At 39.0% G+C, this 17293-nt stretch overlaps 4 protein-coding genes across 4 annotated transcripts; 2 read left to right on the top strand and 2 right to left on the bottom strand.

Annotated features, from left to right (window-relative positions):
- Positions 1 to 638: 638 nt before the first annotated feature.
- Positions 639 to 2505, top strand: LOC137715119 (B-box zinc finger protein 22). The gene is made up of 3 exons (XM_068454346.2): positions 639 to 985; positions 1096 to 1509; positions 1971 to 2505. Exons 1-3 carry the CDS (start codon positions 809 to 811, stop codon positions 2250 to 2252), a joined length of 873 nt encoding a protein of 290 aa, XP_068310447.2. The 5' UTR covers positions 639 to 808; the 3' UTR covers positions 2253 to 2505.
- Positions 2506 to 3369: 864 nt separating this feature from the next.
- On the bottom strand, positions 3370 to 5350 carry LOC137715117 (protein ROOT INITIATION DEFECTIVE 3-like). The gene has a single exon (XM_068454344.2). It carries the CDS (start codon positions 5080 to 5082, stop codon positions 3844 to 3846), a length of 1239 nt encoding a protein of 412 aa, XP_068310445.2. The 5' UTR covers positions 5083 to 5350; the 3' UTR covers positions 3370 to 3843.
- Positions 5351 to 6364: 1014 nt separating this feature from the next.
- Positions 6365 to 12285, bottom strand: LOC137715120 (protein VTE6, chloroplastic). Its single transcript, XM_068454347.2, has 5 exons — positions 11851 to 12285; positions 11098 to 11351; positions 7540 to 7663; positions 7336 to 7440; positions 6365 to 6817 (listed from the first exon to the last, which is right to left on the bottom strand). Exons 1-5 carry the CDS (start codon positions 12094 to 12096, stop codon positions 6722 to 6724), a joined length of 825 nt encoding a protein of 274 aa, XP_068310448.1. The 5' UTR covers positions 12097 to 12285; the 3' UTR covers positions 6365 to 6721.
- A 1103-nt stretch (positions 12286 to 13388) lies between these two features.
- LOC137715122 (large ribosomal subunit protein uL13c) lies at positions 13389 to 16357 on the top strand. The gene is made up of 4 exons (XM_068454350.2): positions 13389 to 13773; positions 14260 to 14445; positions 15575 to 15745; positions 16021 to 16357. Exons 1-4 carry the CDS (start codon positions 13471 to 13473, stop codon positions 16135 to 16137), a joined length of 777 nt encoding a protein of 258 aa, XP_068310451.2. The 5' UTR covers positions 13389 to 13470; the 3' UTR covers positions 16138 to 16357.
- The last annotated feature ends 936 nt before the right edge of the window (positions 16358 to 17293 follow it).

The following is a 17293-nucleotide window of genomic DNA, read 5'->3' as shown; positions in this document are numbered from 1 at the left end:
GAGTGGTGGTGTTCTCACTTTTTCTAAGTTGCCCTTCCAATCTAGACACTGGAAATTTTTTCATTTTCATGTCGGCATTAATCATACAACTTCGCTAATACTACTTGTTTTATTTTTTTTTTTTACGACCAATAGATAATTTTTATTAAACTCATTCAAATAAAATAAAATAAAAATTTTAACGTATAGGATGAGCCGACGTTTGCTAATTCCACTTTTAAACTCTATAGACAGATACGAGCCAATCAAACCCGACTCTAACGAAGTATCGATTTTTGTTTGTCAGACCGCAGTGTTGAGCTCAAAAGATATTTGTAAACACAAAATGCAATGTTATTCATATCATATTTTTATATTATATTTCTGTATTATCTTAGGTGACATCTGATTTAGACAGCTACATCATTTAAAATTTTTTACAAAACCCAAGGAAATGAAGAAGAAAGACTATTCGTATACCACAATAATTAATTATTAGTTATTAAATAATGAACTAAATTTAAAAATATAATTAATTCAAATGATGTAACTGTCTATATCAAATACCATCTAAAATGGTATGAAAATATAATAATAAATATCATTACTCAAACAGAAATATCGTCCAAGTTACAGTTGCAAAGCAACGGCGGCCTCCTAAGCCACGACACTTGTTAAAACCGTCCACGTGTCACCTTGAATTGTTCGCTGTCCTCATAAAAATTCACTCATTTTCAACTCTCACTCCTCATCCTTCAACTGTAGAGACTAGAGAGAGAATCACCAACAAACTCACAAAAGCAGAGATTTTGGAAGGGTTTAGAGAGAGATGAAGATACAGTGCAACGTCTGCGAGGCAGCGGAGGCGAACGTCCTCTGCTGCGCCGACGAGGCGGCTCTCTGCTGGGCGTGCGACGAGAAGGTTCACAAAGCGAACAAGCTCGCGAGCAAGCACCAGAGGGTTCGTCTTGCCTCCTCCCACTTGCCCAAATGCGATATCTGCCAGGTAAACTTCAATGATTTCAAATCCCACATAAAAAAAGTTGAGAAATTTTGTTGTAAAAACGTGGAATTCGAATTGGGGTTTGCTTGAATTTTTGAGATAATGTTTTGCAGGAGGCAGTTGGGTACTTTTTCTGCTTAGAAGATCGAGCTTTGCTATGTAGAAAATGTGATGTTGCCGTTCACACGGCTAATAGCTTCGTGTCAGCTCACCGGAGGTTTTTGCTTACCGGAATCAAGGTTGGGCCTGAGCCGGCTCAGCCGGATTTCGGCGACGGTGATGGGGTTGGTGCGTCTTCTTCTACTATGAAGTCACGTCCTGGGTCTGGTTTTGGCTCAGTGTCTAGATGTGAAACGCAAGACTCGTTGCCGGTGGAGTGCAAGGCGGCGCTGCCCGGAGTTGCCGGGGGGATGTCGTTTACTGGGGGCTCTTCAGCTGGGACGGTTCCACAATGTTATATAGATGAGTTTCTTGGACTCTCTGATCTTGATCACAGCTTTGGCTACATTGATAATGGATCTTCAAAGGTGCGTGCGCTCTTTGCACCCAATGCTAATCTTATAATTATTGATTTATTTAACCATCATTATCCTATTGCAAATTGCATTCTTTATTTTGATTGCACTAAACAATTGATTTTGGAGAAACCTTTCGAAATTGTGGTGCCAATTTTTCGGTTTCATGAAAATTCGAATGCGAAGTACTGGATATTGGGTCTCAAAACTCTTAATGGACAAGTATATAGAGATTCGGAGGATTGCACCTTATGTTTGCAAATAGGAGATGTCCTATAAGCTTGTACTCTAGGTCATCATGAAGTGCTTTTACCGCTGTTGTGTTGCAAAGGTCCTGTGATTATGGAAGAACTGGCTAAAGTTAGGCCGTCGACAAAATTCTTGAATATTCTATGACTGATGAGTGATGGCCTGCTTCTCTAGGCTTTATGGTTATACAAGTGCATAATGTTGCTTCTTTCTTGTGATGTCAGGCTGACTGCGGTAAACTTGGGGAATATGGCTCACCAGTTTTAAGATCGTCTGAGGAGGAACTGGACGATTATGAGTGCATAGGTGAGGTGCCGGAGGCCTCATGGATGGTACCACAGATACCTTCCCCACCTACAGCATCGGGACTATACTGGCCAAAAAGTCTTCAGAATCCGTCGGATTCTTCTACAATGTTTGTTCCAGACATCTGCCACTCACAAATGGAAAACCCTTTTTGTTCCCAACATAATGGTACTGTCTCAAAACGTCGTAGGCAGTTCTAGTCCCTGCTACAAAAATTACCGTATGCTGGGTTTGTTTGTTGTGCTTATAATATAGTATCTGTTGTACCGTTCTTTCTCCTCTAGGGTAGAATAAGTGTAAGCAATCTTCAAATGGTATCTGTTGAAAGTAGATTTGTCTTACTTACCACTTCCCATCATCCTTGTAGTGTTTGCAAACATCAATCTGCGATAATACAAAAATGTATGACTTGTATTTGGTTACTGCATATATATTCGATTTGATTTTTACCCATTTAGATTTATTAAGGTTCTTTGTTGGATAGAAAAAAAGTCAAGAGTTATTACCATGCTCAAGAAATTCAATGAAGAAAATCTCGTGTTTATGTAAGACTGTCGTATATTCCATTACCTCGTGACATGTTAAAATACTCATCTTTTTCAAATGTCTGTAAGCACTTTTTTCGTTTGGATGAAAATAGAGAGATTAGTTCTTCGTCAATGTCTAAGAAACGTTGAATCTATGCTTATTTCTTGATCCTTTGATACTTTTATGCTATCAAAAATATCTCAGTCGGGCTGATGTGACATCTTAACTTAGACAATCTAAACAACTGATGACCTGCCCGTGACTCCATGCCTCTCATGCCATGTGCGTAGCTTCTCTCTTTCACATGCAATTGCACAGAGGCTCATAAGGGCTGGACCTCCTAGCTTGTTCTTTCATTTGACTTTGTTAAAACTGTGATGCATTATGATCTCAGTTTCTTATACAACTGGAATGCTAAGTTAGCGGTATCATGATTGATTTGAAATACCATCATCCTGTATCGTAATTGTTGACGGAAGTTAAATCCGCAGCCTACAATTTTCCTATGACTGATATCAGATATGTCTACTAGAACGTTCTGTGCTAGTTCACTGTGCATGATATTCCTAGACCCAGCCCCATGCCGACCACTACTTTATGAACTTTTATATTGTCAAATCATGCTTTCTGTTTTTGTTTTGCATTTGGGGTTAATTTGCCACATGTCTTTGACTGTTAGGAATGTTTCAAATCAAATTGCATCTGGAATTTGAATTATGAACAACCTGTCGAAAATAGGACAAGAGCGCATCTGTTAAATGTTTGAATTTATACTTCAATGGTTGGCCTACAAGTACCAGCCAGAAAAAAAGAAATGCAATGGAGGAAATATCCCTTCATTAGGTTTCTTGTATTGTCTGTTTAACGGGGTAGACGCGGTTTGGTTCATTTAGGCTGACGATTATGTTGTTATAGTGTAAAATTCGAACTGAACTGGTCGGATTGATTTGGTTTTGGACGATTTGAATGGTTAGGGCGGTTTTAAACCGCACCCTTTACTATTATGTTTCTGCATCTGATGAATTTCCCTTCTAATGAACGCTATATGATGAATGTAACATTAGCAATTCTGTGTTAGTGCCCGTTTGAACAAACACTAAAACGCTGCATCTGTTTTATTTTTTCTTGAGGAAGGCGGACGCGAAAGGCGAAGAGAAAATAGAACTAATGTTTACCACTGTGTGTATTATATAGAGATGTACATTTGTCTGAATAACACATTTTTGCATATAGAAATTGTGTATGATGTTTTTATCCTTTTCATCACCGTTGTTTGTTGTTGCTGCTACTTTTCTTGGCTTCCTTGAGGATGAGTTCCAAGAGCCTCTCATACATTCCGATAGCAGATTCGAGCATATCAATCGCTCTGCTTCTATCCCTTGCTGCCACCTTCAACATCTCGTCCATTTTTAACATCTTTATCGGCATACTAGTCAGTTCTTTTCCAGTTAACCCAAATTCGCAACTCCCATTTCGATAACCCCTGTTGCTTGCGCTGAAATCATGCCCTTTGCTGTAGTTTGTGCCCGTGGCTGCCACCAGATCACTAATGCTCCCCATCTCGTTAGCGAGAACCATAACCACCTGTCCTGCATCAACTTGCCAAACCCAGACACTCCCGTCTTCCGAAGCTGATAACAAATTCCTTCCCTCATTCACCATCACCACAGATACAACTCCCCCGTCGTGCTTCGGACTCCAGGTGATCAAGTCCTTGCCTTGCATTACAAGCTGCCTCCTTCCACTTCTCCATAATCCTTTGTATACTGAACCATCTGATCCTGCAGCATAGAACTCGGGTTCTCTTGGGTTTAATGTGATACCGAAAATAGCGCACGGAAACACAACCGTGCGCAGGAGCGCCGCGCGCAAGAGGCTCCAGAATTTACATGTGCCATCCAATGAGCACGAAATAACTTGGGAGGTGTGTAATCCCACGCCAGAAACAACGGCAGTCACCGAATCCGAATGAGCAGAAAACCTATGCAACACCAGGTCTTCCACATTATCGTATAATACATATCCTGAGGCCGCCACAAGCTGGAAGATGGGAACAACCACAATGCTTCCATCATCACTGCCAGAAATCAGGAGCGACTCGTCGTCGCTGATCCCGAGGCAGGACACGGGTTTGTTATGCACAGCCAATGACTTGAGCACATCCCCAGACGGAATGGACAATGTATGAACACTCCCTGACAGGCCGCCGGCGAAGAGGTACGCCCCGTCAGACATGGCGGCGAGGGGGGCAACGGGTTCCGGAACTTGCAAGTTATGCAAGGCAGATGAAGAACACCAGTTGTAAAGGTGGATTGAACCAGAACCAGTGGTGGGAGATACGTGTGAGGCAGCAATGTAAGGCCTCCCAACAATGGTGATACCTCGACGCGGGGACCTGCTGCCTGTGAACTGTGCTAGAGCAGTGCCCGAGGAAGCATCATAGGCGATAATCGGGCCGTCAGGGGAGCTGGTGAGGACAATTTCATGGGAAGAAGAGGACATGTTTTTCAGGTAGGCTAAGAGACAATATAAGGCATGGAATAGTGGGGGTTTAAGGGAGGTGGCAAAACGAGGAGGGCATGTTTAGAGAGAGGAACTTCAGGTGGTTGTTCTTTGGGGGGCGTTCAAAACAAGGTGCTTATCATCAAAATTTGGCTGCTTCTGATTTTGTTAGAGGAAATTGGATGGTTTGGTCTGAGTTCTTGTTTTGGTTTATATGGTTGCATGAAAGTCCGCTATGAAATGATGAGATTCCAACCGGATTTCTTGATTGGTAGCACTATGTGACAATATGACGGTTACAGAAATTAGTCCGACTAGTACCCGTCTTCAATTCATTTTGACTTGACTCTAGAAATTAGGTCTCATTTAGAAGGTTAATAAAGTTATTGGATATTCTAGACATGCTATGCATGTGACGGAAGTTATTAAAAGAATGAAGTTTTCGTTTGAAAGAGAGAAAGTGAGTGAGTAATGATTACAATTTAAATACAAGATTAATTTTAAGATAATGATTTTAGGAAAAAGATTTATCAACCATAAAGAAAACTACTAATTAATTCCCTTTTTATTTGGATTAAGCCATAAATTGGCGGCAAATACACTTTTATGTATAGAAACATTTATATTTTTGTTCCCAATTGCATATGACACACATGGCACCTGTGCTAGTGCCATGTTGTCGACCACCGTCATAGGGGCCGGATTTTTTTTCGATTGCTGGAAATTTCAAATGTGTAATTTTTCATCTTCAATTTTATTTGTTGTGCGACTATTAATTTTTACATATATACACAACACAATTAGAGAACTTATGATAAGATTCATTACTTAACATGTTTCATTGCACGTCACTGTTGAACAGTGACCTTGAGACTGAAAAATTATATCGCCTGGTCGCTAGAAAATCTGATGAACTAGTTGCAAGAAATATTGGCCGGCCGAAAAAAAGTGTTAGCATTGAGTGGCAATCATGTAATTGTATTGAATAGTATTTATAAAATCATTTTTGTTTACTTTTCCATTGATACCTTAAACTAAAACCGTAGTATTTTAGCCGAATTTTTTTTAAGAATTGGTATTCAAGAGTTAGTGGTGCAAGTTTAGGGGGATTTTGGCAAGGTGTGAAAGCCAGACTGGTGACCATAAAGAGGCTGAAATGCCTCTGCGAGTCTTCTCAGCCTCCGGAAGAGATGAATAACCGTGGCTTGCCACCAGCTGTCCCTCCATTTTTAAAAGAAAAAAAATTACATTTCAATAAGAAAAAAATGTTCTTGATGGAACATAGCAAAATAATCCTGTTTCTGACTACTTCAAGAATAATTTCCATTGTATATACATTTCGACGACAAATAGTTCACCAAAACGTTTCGTGGGTAATTTTTTTTCTTTTTGGGGAACGGGAGCGTCGAACCAGAGTTTTCTCCCAAAAAATTTTCTGAATAACTTCGTATGAACAGAGTCTCGCTAAATTGTTAATACCGCCATCTGAGTAAGGCAACATGCTTGTAATCTGTCTCCCGCGTAGAGTGCAACGGTCTTTTCAGTCACCAGTGTAAAGTATACGCATCATGTTCGATTTTGTTAGCATAGCTGGTTGGCACGTCGGAGAAGCATCTTCTACCTTCATGAATTTGGCAATTCACATACTCCAGTTCTGGAGTAAAACCTGCTGCATCAAGACTGCCAAAATGCTGCCCATCGATATGTTTATGACATTCACAGCATCGTTGTTGAGCTGTAAAATAGAGCGTGGACAGAGGGTAAGGACAGAGGGAAATATGTTGCAGACTGCTGAAACCGACAACAAACTACAAGGAAAAATGTATATTATGGAGCTATAACCTCTAGGGCCCTCTCCATGTCCATGCTTTTGAAGGGGAATTAGTGCAATTGAAGCACAAAGAAAATTATGCATTTTAAAAAAATTTCCTCACGATTTGGGGGGTCAGAGTGGTACGGTATCATGAAATTGTTATTATTCAAGAAACCTCCCTGTGCTACCCATATTGCCCATTAATTCTATCACCAGGTCCTCAATAGGATAAAAGACCCCCATACTTCCCCATATTCATCATTATTTCACCAACATGCTCAGTAAACCCATGAATCAAGCTCAAATATACTCAGGAGCCCCATGAAATGGGATGGCTATTGGTGCTCCTTAACTGATTCTATTAGAGAATGAACAGAATACATAAAATAAAGGAACCAAAAATTTGAATGAAAAAATCAAACGTGGGAATCGTTGCTTACCCATCGAAATCCTTCCTTCTCTTGAAGAGCAGCACCTATAATGCTCTCACCAAGATTAGCTATTTGGGAAGCTATTACGCATATCATTGCTTCAGGTGCACTTATCTGTTTGACCAAAAGTACAAGGAATGTTATAAACATAAAAGTTAAGTGACAGACAAATAATAAATACAAACATCGAAGGGTATATATCGTAAACAGCACCTCACCCATGGCGCAACCAACAAATGCAAGAACGATAGCAGCCAAAAGTCCAGAAAAGGTTCCCTCAACACTCATAGCCCCCTCTGTTCCCCTTGGAACTACCTTCAATGTTGTAACTAAGTACCTGGTCAAGAAGCAAAATTTATGTTATTGGAATTTTAAATTGATCTGGGGTAACAGAAAATACTAAATTTGTGATCAGATCAAAGAAATCTTTGTTGATCTTTAGTCCGAAAGAAAAAAGAAACACGTTTATCCAGTTAGCAGAAAAATTAGCACAACACTAGTTGGATTTCTTTCCCAATGCGAAAATTGACCTATGAAGGGACAGTTGCACAACTTTACAAGGTGAATCCTAAAGAAAACATCTAATTGGATTAGAAAAGAGACTTTGATAGTAAGCCTTAAGATTCTTAATGAATGACAACACATCAGTTTAGTTGTTGACGCAAGTCACTCAACATAATTTCATGACAATCTAATTCTCAGGTTGACACTTTTAGTTCCTAGCTTCTTCTAATTCCGTTAGAAAGCAGAATTCAAATGTAAGCCCTAAGATTCTTCATGAAGGAAAAACATCAGTTTTGTTGTTGATTCAAGTGACGACCTAAGTCACGAGAATCTAATTCTTAAAGCTTCAAATTTCACTATGCTGCAATCATCCTGCACTAGAAACCGCACAGTAGACTAAATGATTTTGTATGTGAATGCTCAAGCATTATGCATTTTATGTTATTTTCACTTTATGAGAGTATTACACCGTCAATGAAAGGTTAACCTCTACAACCAGACCATGATTAAGGCATTTTTATAGTATCAGCCCTTACATTTTGGCTAACTAAATCTAACAAAATATAGTTTACGCAATTCTATTGGCTAACTTAATATAACAAAATATAGCTTCAGTAATGGTCGTCCATTCTTTTACTGATGGACAGGACCACGCTGAATGAGAAAACTACTAGAACCATCTTCTCATTATGTGTCAAAGTTTTGCAGGCCCGTTCCCAAATAACTTAATCATCTAAAAAGAATCCTACAAGCCAACACAAGATTCAGCGTACAAGATTTGATAGAACCTAAATCAAACTTGACCCAAGATTGCTATAAGAGATATTAACAAGAACACTAATACAACCAAATTTTCATTCACCCTTTGCATCTGCACATATCTCAACTTATATATCTGGTTGCAGGCTAAAGATCTCCAACACAATAATTGAGACACCTGGGCTAACTAAGTGATGCGACTTGGAAACCTAACATTACCCCTCCCCTAGAAATCAATCTTGTCCTCAAGGTTTAACCTTGAAAATTCCAGTAGCGTTCTTTTGATTATGATTTGGCAATGGATCCAACTACTCAAGGTTGATCTTGAGACAATGATCAACGTAAGCCAGTAGTATATAGCAGCAGCATTCATAGCAACTTGCTGCAGCAATATGCTTCCACAAGCAGGACAAAAGACATATATATTTTTCCCTTGTAAATGAGCAACAACATATGTACTGAACTAATGAAACCATAGGCGTGTGCTTCCGCCACAATCAGAATTTCTAGCACGGATAAGGATACCCAGGGCAGCTACACACAACACATAGCCATGTATCTCAATCTCCACTTGAACAGCCTGACCCGTACATCTATTCTCAATAGCATACAACACAAAATTGTCGTCTTGCTCTTGTTTTTACTTGGGCCTGCTTGTAATGCCCAAAAGCAATACCCTCCCTGCTTTGTTCAATACTTCTCTCACAACTAAGCAATTAGAATATGTCTTGATCATTGAATGAACTACTTCAGCTGAGGGCAAGAATCTAGTATCTGTGGACACTGTGACTGAAATAATTCGTCCCCAAATTTCTCCACCTAAGGAGACCAACATCATATCTATTCTTTGTCTATATTCAGTAGAATTTCCAAATTCATTCATACAAGGAATTTTTTTTTTGGAGCAACCGTATACCTGAATTTGGAGCCTCCACCCTTATCCCAAATGCCCTCGCAATAGCACATGTCACGATCGAACAACACAGCAACCTGAGTACCACATTTAATCAGACGGATTGAAGGCCAAAAAAGTCATCTCATCAGGCAACCCAAAGGGCTTTGCTGTCACCAAAAAATTGTCTGCAGTAGAGGCTTTGCTGTCTCTAAATGTTTGTTCCCAGTAGACTTCAAATTAAAGAGGCCTGGACTAGATGTTCCTCCTTTGTCATGTATCAACTCATGGAAGCCAAGCTTCAAATGCACAATAATACCATTTTTCATGAATTCACCACTAAAAACAAGAAATTTAGAACTGTGAGCATCTTTGGTTGGAACATTCAAATTAAAGAGCCCACAAATAAGTGAACTCCGGTGTTAGAAATCGTCGTATGATAGCCTAATTGAAGATCACAATCATTTGTTGAGTGCGACTTTTCATCAAACACCTGAAGTGCAGGTGAATCAATTTCCATGAACACATCTTCAGAAACATGAATTTTAAAAATGAAATCTTGGGCCAGGTCATTCTTGCAGTTAAATTCACGAATAGACTAAGGCATCGTTCTGAACTGATTCAATTTATCTCCAAAAGCAGTAGCCAAGCCGTTAGGGAATGCAAAACCCAGAACGCAACCTTGGATTTCATGCAATCAGAATCAAGAACTGGAGAAACTATCACAGAATCTTCAACTTTCTTGTCGAGTAAACAAGGATGAGTCTTGGGCTTGTATCTTCGACGAAATTGAGAGAATAACTGATTCACTCTCTCTCGGGCTTGAATTTTTCCTCATGGAAGGATTGAAGCTTGAGAATGACTTGATTCAATTTCACAACTGACATATGAGATGCCATTTTGATGAACAGCGGATGCGAATTGGGATCCGAATGGGTTGCATCTGACGTTTCACCGGGAAAACCCATATCACATTTGTCCACAAAATCACGGTACAATTTCTCGAATTGAACATCAGAAAAATCTTGGTGAGCTTCCATGGCGTCAAATCGCTGGATTAGCACATTGAGAGTGTTGTTAATCGCAGCAAGATGGTTCTGAGATTCCATTGCTTTCTTCGTCAACGTACAAGTCATACGGCAACATAGAAGGGATTTAAGGATCAAGACTGGCTCAATACCAATGACAGACACTAATACAATCAAATATTCATTCACCCTTTGCATCTGCACATATCTGAGCTTAAAAATCTGGGTGCAGGCTCAAGATCTCCAACTCAACAATTGAGACACCAGGGCTAACTAAGTGATGCCACCAGCCGCTTGGCATCCTAACAGGATTAAACCTAAACACTACGTAGAAAATCACCAGAGCATGTAAAGCTGAACTATGTATAAAATCTAATAAGCAAAGACGAAGAGACAGATGAACTATGACAATTTCAAAGAATAGACTATCAGAAGCCGTTCTGGGGTTGCTAATCATGTAATGCCAAAAAAAGGAACTCATAACCAAATATGACGTTATTAAGCATGGAATACCGATATTAGACCCATAACATCAGTTCTAATAACATGAACATGAAGAGCTTAATTCAACCAAACAGAGAAACTTACGTGGTTTTGCCATATGCCTTTCCCATCTCACTCGAGACAGTATCACTTAACTTAGTGCAGAAGCTGGCAACAAACCCTAGTTGCCAAAGCCGAGAATATCCGCTTCCTCCTGCTCCAAGTATTGTGAGGAAAGCACAAACACAGCCAGCAGCACTGGATCCAATGACACTGCCAGGGCCTCTCCGTCCTTTCCTCTTCTCGGCTACCCCCTCAGCCTCCTTCTGTTTCATTCTCACCTTTGTCACTGCCGTCCCCTGAAGATTTTGACAAAACCGCATTACAAAACATCAGAGATCAATACCGCTCAGAAATTAGATTCATTAATGAGCCTAATAGCGTGAAATTGTTAAGTTTACGAAGTTACAGATTTCATGCAAATCCCCTTAGACCTGAGTATCCACTGTCACTATGAAAGTTCAGCACCTTAACTTTTGCATCCCTCACTCAAATTTCGAAGAAAAGAAAAACAAAAAATTTAACAAATATTATAAAAGAACAGAACTTTAAGGCGCAATTTCGTTTGATAGAGAAGGAATACCATATACCAATTATCTTCGCTTAGTATTAAGGTCTAGTGGTATTCCTCTCTTAGGTATTCCCTTGATGGCGAGTTTGAATCCAATTACCAAAAAGCTATATGAAATTAATAGAATAACCAATTTATATCCAGGAAACAGTACAAAATAAAAACCCAGATAAAGTTAATATCCAACAAACGCTCAGGCACATAAAAGCAAGAGAAATTTTACTCACGATGACGAAGTACGTGGCCACCAGGAGAAACCCAGAAGACCCAAAAGCGCGCCAAGTGAGAGTACCGAGCAAGAAAGCAGCTCCAATGCCAGAGGCAGAGAGTCCGGAGACCAGGATTGGAGAACCCAGCAGAAAGATGAGGATGTTGCTGAGGACGGCGGACTGCCAGGTCGGAGGCGACGATTGGATCAAGCTCATTGCCTGGGACACAGCACTCTGCACAATGGCTGCGGGAGGCCTGTTCATTGTTTGTTTGGAGCGATTGTGGGGGTGAGGGTGGGTTGGGATCAGGAATTTTATGGGGAGGATGGGGATGGAGGAGGAGGAGCGGTGGGATTGAGACTGGAATTAGGAAGGAATTGGAGGGTGTTTGGTGTGGAGGTGAGTTGACTATGTCATTTCATTTGTGTAATTTGAATGTGAGTTTGAGTGTCTGTGAAGAAAAAGTATTATTTGGGAAAAGTCCATATGAGGTGTCATTAAGATGTTTGCTTGGTAAATCGATAACGTTGATAAGTTAAATAATTAATTGTTATTTGCAAGATAAATTAGTGAGATTAAATCAGTGTTAAAATGTATAAATATGATTATTTTTTCACAACTGCACGTTAAAGAGTCATTTGCAATAATTAAGATATTTTTATTTAGATACTTGATTTTTCTTTTTTTTTATTTAATAATGAGTAATGAGGGAATTTTCTTTTTTTTTTTTTAAATAAAAGTGACGAAAGAATTTAAATTTAAAACATCTTTCAACATTTATGTCACATCCGAGCCCGGACGGGACCACTTTCCGGGCCCGCTCCACCACCGTAGCATGATATTGTCCGCTTTGGGCTTACCATTCCCTCACGGTTTTGTTTTTGGGAACTCACGAGCAACTTCCCAGTGGGTCACCCATCATGGGATTGCTCTAGTCCCCTTCTCGCTTAACTTCGGAGTTCCTACGAAAACCGAAGTCAGTGAGCTCCCAAAAGGCCTCGTGCTAGGTAGGGATGAGAATATACATTTAAGGATCACTCCCCTGGGCGATGTGGGATGTCACAATTTATATGAGAAACATCCCAACAACAAAATCCAATTTATTGAGTAAAAAAAAAAAAGTTTTGAGAAACACAATACTAAACATTAATCAATTAAAATTCCGGTCTAAACATATTTCTCTTTTTAATTTCAAATTGCTTTAAATTTGAATCACCCCATATTGTTGATCTGGACAAAAATATTCGGCATTTCAAGTAGTTAAAAACTGAAGCTAAGCTATGTTGGTTAGAGGAGTATACCTCTTTTGATGCATCCAAGTTCGAATTATTCTTCTGTAATTTAGATAAATCTCCCCCTATTAATTTAAAGCCTGTATTTGTCTTATATAAGTTTTAAATGTTTTCAACACGAATAAAAAGTTAAAAACTAAAGCCGAAAATTGTTGTAAAACTAACTTTGAGTTTGAAATGTTTGTAAAAAATAATTAACATAATTCGACCGATGCGTTGCGTTTTGATCCATGTTCATCTGCAAGTCGACCATCTCATCCTATTTTATCAACGAACGCTCGGAAACCCAACCCCCAAAAACCCAACACAGAAACAGTGGACTGAGTGAGAGAGCTGAGACACAAAGATGTCCGTACTCTCGCTCGCAGCTTCATCTTCTTCTTCCTTGCTCTCATCCTCCTCCACTTGCTCTTCTTCCCCAAAACCCCCATTCTCCTCCTCTGCAAAACCCGCCCTTAAAACCCCATTTGTCGGGTTCTCGGTGGCGCCACCGCAAAAGCTCTGGTTTCCCTCCACCACCGACCTGAGCTTCAACAATGAAGGAAACACACGGCGGAGCTTCGAGATCTTCAGCAGCAAGACTGAGGACTTCGTTCGGGTCCCTTTGGATCAGCGATGGATGTTTGAAGACTACGAAGTCGACGGCCCTGTATGTACTCACACTCACTTTCTCTCTCCATACATACATACATAAAGGAAGGTACTTTTTCAATTTTTTTTCTGAAAATTTTGAGTTAGAAATGTGGACCCAGAAAGCAAAGCAGAAAAATGATCTGAATTTTAATGGTAGGTGTGCTGTGCTTCATGCTTAATTCCTATGTAATCTCCAATTTCGTAAGCCTGTTTAGTATAAACTGTAACTTATTTAGTCTTCCATGTGAAATATTGAGACCAATGGATAGTTTTCTAAAGGATACTTGGTAGATTTTGAATGTCAGAAACTTCTACTAATTTCTTCGAACACCGTTATTGAGTAAATGTTTTCGGCCTGTTTATAATATTATAACATGCATTTTTATTACATGTTGTTTAAATATGCTCTCCTAGAAGTTATTGATGTCGATATATACTTTTCTTCGAGGGCAATATCAAAATTTACTTAGGTCCGTATTCTGGTTTTCCACTCTTTCTCCAGGACATTTGGAATAATACATGGTATCCAAAAGCTGCAGACCACGTGAATACTGACAAACCGTGGTTTATCGTTGATGCCACAGACAAGATTCTTGGACGAATGGCATCCACGATTGCCATTTACATCCGCGGGAAAAATTTGGCGACCTACACCCCCAGTGTGGACATGGGGGCATTTGTCATTGTGGTATGTGGAGTTTCTAGTCATGCACAAGCATTTTCTTCATTATAATTGCTCTAGATGCAGACTATATTACAATCTTTCTTTAGATGCCAACTGCCAAGTGAGATTTTTATATGCGACTTCTGAGAAATGGCTTTCGTTACTGATATTGATAGTGTTAAGGAGCGAAATAGGTACAAAATCCACAAAATGAGGCACTATCAGTGTTTCCTGGTCTACTTATATAATTGCTGATTGAGTCTACTTTTATAGTTTCAACTATACAATGTGATGATAAAACTGATAAAGACTCAACCACAGATGCCATTTAGTATATTAAATTTTTAAAACTGCTTATGGTCTAGGTTTGTATAGAATGTCACTAGGCTAAGAAATAGCTTTCTAGTGAGAACCGCCTTTTCCTTTATTGTTCATTGTTTTCTTCTCTGCTTGTTGTTATTCTTTGGTTGAAAAATGGCTGATGTGTTTATTTGTTATGCTGTTGAGATTCTGGTTATTTAGGTTGTATTTCGAGTGGACTCCACTACCCATTTCTTTCAATATGTCCTTTCTGTTTGCTAGAGGAAAGGAAGTCTTTTTGAAGTGCCGGTTACTGCGTAGGCTTTTAACTGTTCTCCAAATATACCTTCATTCCTTTTCCACCATTAGTGGTTTTGAGTTATCTTTACGTTTCGACTTTTTTTATACTTTGTCTACCATCCCCTTGGTGTTTGTTAATATTTTGTCTTGACAAATATCAAAAGAATTTCTCTCAGTCACACACAAGTTGGAAAGGAAAAGAAGGCAACCAGGGATTGAGCAAAGAAGAAATGCACAAATCTTAACAAATATTAAGTATCTACCCTGAATGTAGACTGAAAGAGTCTTAAAACCTTTCGGTTTTGAAAAATTAGCTTTAAATCATTTTTGTATTCTCAGTTGTGTATGCTTTACTGTGGGCTGGCCCGAAAATGCTTTACTCAAGCTTTGGGTTTCTAGCAGATCAGTGTTTTTTTTCCGAGTGTTATATTGCTGTTCTCTCTGGTTTTCAAGGTTCTGGAATTTGCTTAACTTCTACTTCTTTTCATTTTTCTCTTATTTTGGCTTGCAAATACTTCTATGCTATGGTGGATGATTGTGTCGAAATTTATAGGTAAATGCTGAAAAGGTTGCCGTATCTGGCAAGAAAAGGAACCAAAAACTCTTCAGGAGGCATTCTGGACGACCAGGTGGTATGACAGTGGAAACGTTTGACCAGTTACAGCAGAGGATCCCAGAGAGGATTATTGAACATGCTGTTCGTGGTATGCTTCCAAAGGGGAGGGTGAGTTCTTTTACTCAAAGTTACTCTCCTACATACATACGCATACACAAATAAAGCTAGATATTTCATTTTGGTTTTGTATGATTGAAATGTTAAACATAGAGTTTAAATAGATGGAACTTGAAACTACGAAACTCATTCACAGCGAAAAAGTATATGCAAGTGATTCTCTCCGCATGACTGTTGTGCTCGGCTTTAGCATTGTTTTTCACTACCCAACTGTTCTACATCATCTGTCTTGAATAGTTTCTTCTGAATCAAACTCTGTCGTGCAGCTTGGGAGAGCGCTTTTCAACCACCTAAAGGTGTACAAGGGGCCAGATCATCCCCATGAAGCCCAGATGCCAGTGGAGCTGCCGATAAGGGACAAAAGAATACAGATACAAAAATAGATTTGAAGCTGAACTCTACGGTACTTTGGTTGTTAGAACCCGGCTTTTTTCATGTTTATATATTTGAATGTAGATGTCCATTTTCTACATCAGTCTTGGATGGTTGTTTGCTTCCCGTCTGGTATTGGAATCTGGCCGGAAGTTTTCGTAGGTTTCATTTGCTCTTATGTAATTGAACAAAAATTTGCAATCAACGTCGCAACACGTTTCAGCAGAAAAACTCTCTGCATGACAGATGAGTATCGATATTGTCAAAAAAGTATGGACAACATGTTGGCGGCAAAAAATTATCGACAACATGTTCGAGAGTCGTTAGTTTTGGTTAAAAACATATTAAGAATGCATTTTCTGATTTTCTTGGTGGAAGTATGGTTAAGTAATTGTTCCAAATTCATGACAAGAAAAAGGAGCCAAGATTACACGCGAAGGGAAGTACCGATCCTGCAGTGGAGTGTTTCGTTAGGGTGTCATGAGACGTTGTACAAAGGCCATCGTGTTGCTTTTGGAAGGTTTCACACAGCTAATCAGAGCTTTTATTTTTTTATTTTTAATACAAACGATATTAATGGAGGCGGATTTGAATTTAGAATGTTGAGTGTAAAAGTAAATATTCTCAACAACTTGAATTACAAATTATTTGCATAGTTATTTTGTTTTTAAATTTAAATTTTGTATTATTTGGAATTGGGATAAGCAACAAAGCTGTACAAATATTATGATCAGAATTATTTTTCTTTATCATCATCTAAAAATTATCTCTAAAAACTTTTTATTTGAGTTGGAGACTATTTTGTCATTCATATCAATCAAAGAAATTGACAGTTTATCATAAGGATGTGCTACTTGTTACCGCAAGCATTGATTTGTAGGCGCATATAGATTATTAAATTGCGCCCAAATTGAACGAATTTTTTTAGAGGTGATATTTAAATGATGATTAAGAGAACGAACAGTTCTCATTCATTATTTTACAGTGAAGTGATATTACTTTGAAAAAATAAGAACTTTTTTAGTGTGCTGGAACACATATACATATTTTTTATGTCATTATACAAGTGGAATGACACTTGAAAATATTTCCCCTGTCTATGGGTTTATAACTCACCGAGTTCCAAATGGACGCGTGTAGCAGCCTTTGATGCTTTCTTGTTCAATA

This window comes from Pyrus communis, chromosome 3 (assembly GCF_041283825.1).
Source record: "Pyrus communis isolate YQ-2024b chromosome 3, ASM4128382v1, whole genome shotgun sequence".
NCBI lineage: Eukaryota > Viridiplantae > Streptophyta > Magnoliopsida > Rosales > Rosaceae > Pyrus > Pyrus communis.
This window is presented reverse-complemented; position numbering and strand designations above follow the sequence as displayed.

Bases quoted from the DNA above. Each gene is read 5' to 3' on its own strand.
- LOC137715119 (XM_068454346.2), top strand. From the start codon at position 809: ATGAAGATACAGTGCAACGTCTGCGAGGCAGCGGAGGCGAACGTCCTC. The intron at 986-1,095 runs GTAAACTTCAAT...AATGTTTTGCAG, and splicing joins CCAAATGCGATATCTGCCAG to GAGGCAGTTGGGTACTTTTT. The intron at 1,510-1,970 runs GTGCGTGCGCTC...TTGTGATGTCAG, and splicing joins TTGATAATGGATCTTCAAAG to GCTGACTGCGGTAAACTTGG.
- LOC137715120 (XM_068454347.2), bottom strand. From the start codon at position 12,096: ATGAACAGGCCTCCCGCAGCCATTGTGCAGAGTGCTGTGTCCCAGGCA. The intron at 7,441-7,539 runs GTGCTGTTTACG...TTGGTCAAACAG, and splicing joins TTGGTTGCGCCATGGGTGAG to ATAAGTGCACCTGAAGCAAT. The intron at 6,818-7,335 runs GTAAGCAACGAT...TCTATTTTACAG, and splicing joins AGAAGGAAGGATTTCGATGG to CTCAACAACGATGCTGTGAA.
- LOC137715117 (XM_068454344.2), bottom strand. From the start codon at position 5,082: ATGTCCTCTTCTTCCCATGAAATTGTCCTCACCAGCTCCCCTGACGGC.
- LOC137715122 (XM_068454350.2), top strand. From the start codon at position 13,471: ATGTCCGTACTCTCGCTCGCAGCTTCATCTTCTTCTTCCTTGCTCTCA. The intron at 13,774-14,259 runs GTATGTACTCAC...CTCTTTCTCCAG, and splicing joins ACTACGAAGTCGACGGCCCT to GACATTTGGAATAATACATG. The intron at 14,446-15,574 runs GTATGTGGAGTT...CGAAATTTATAG, and splicing joins TGGGGGCATTTGTCATTGTG to GTAAATGCTGAAAAGGTTGC.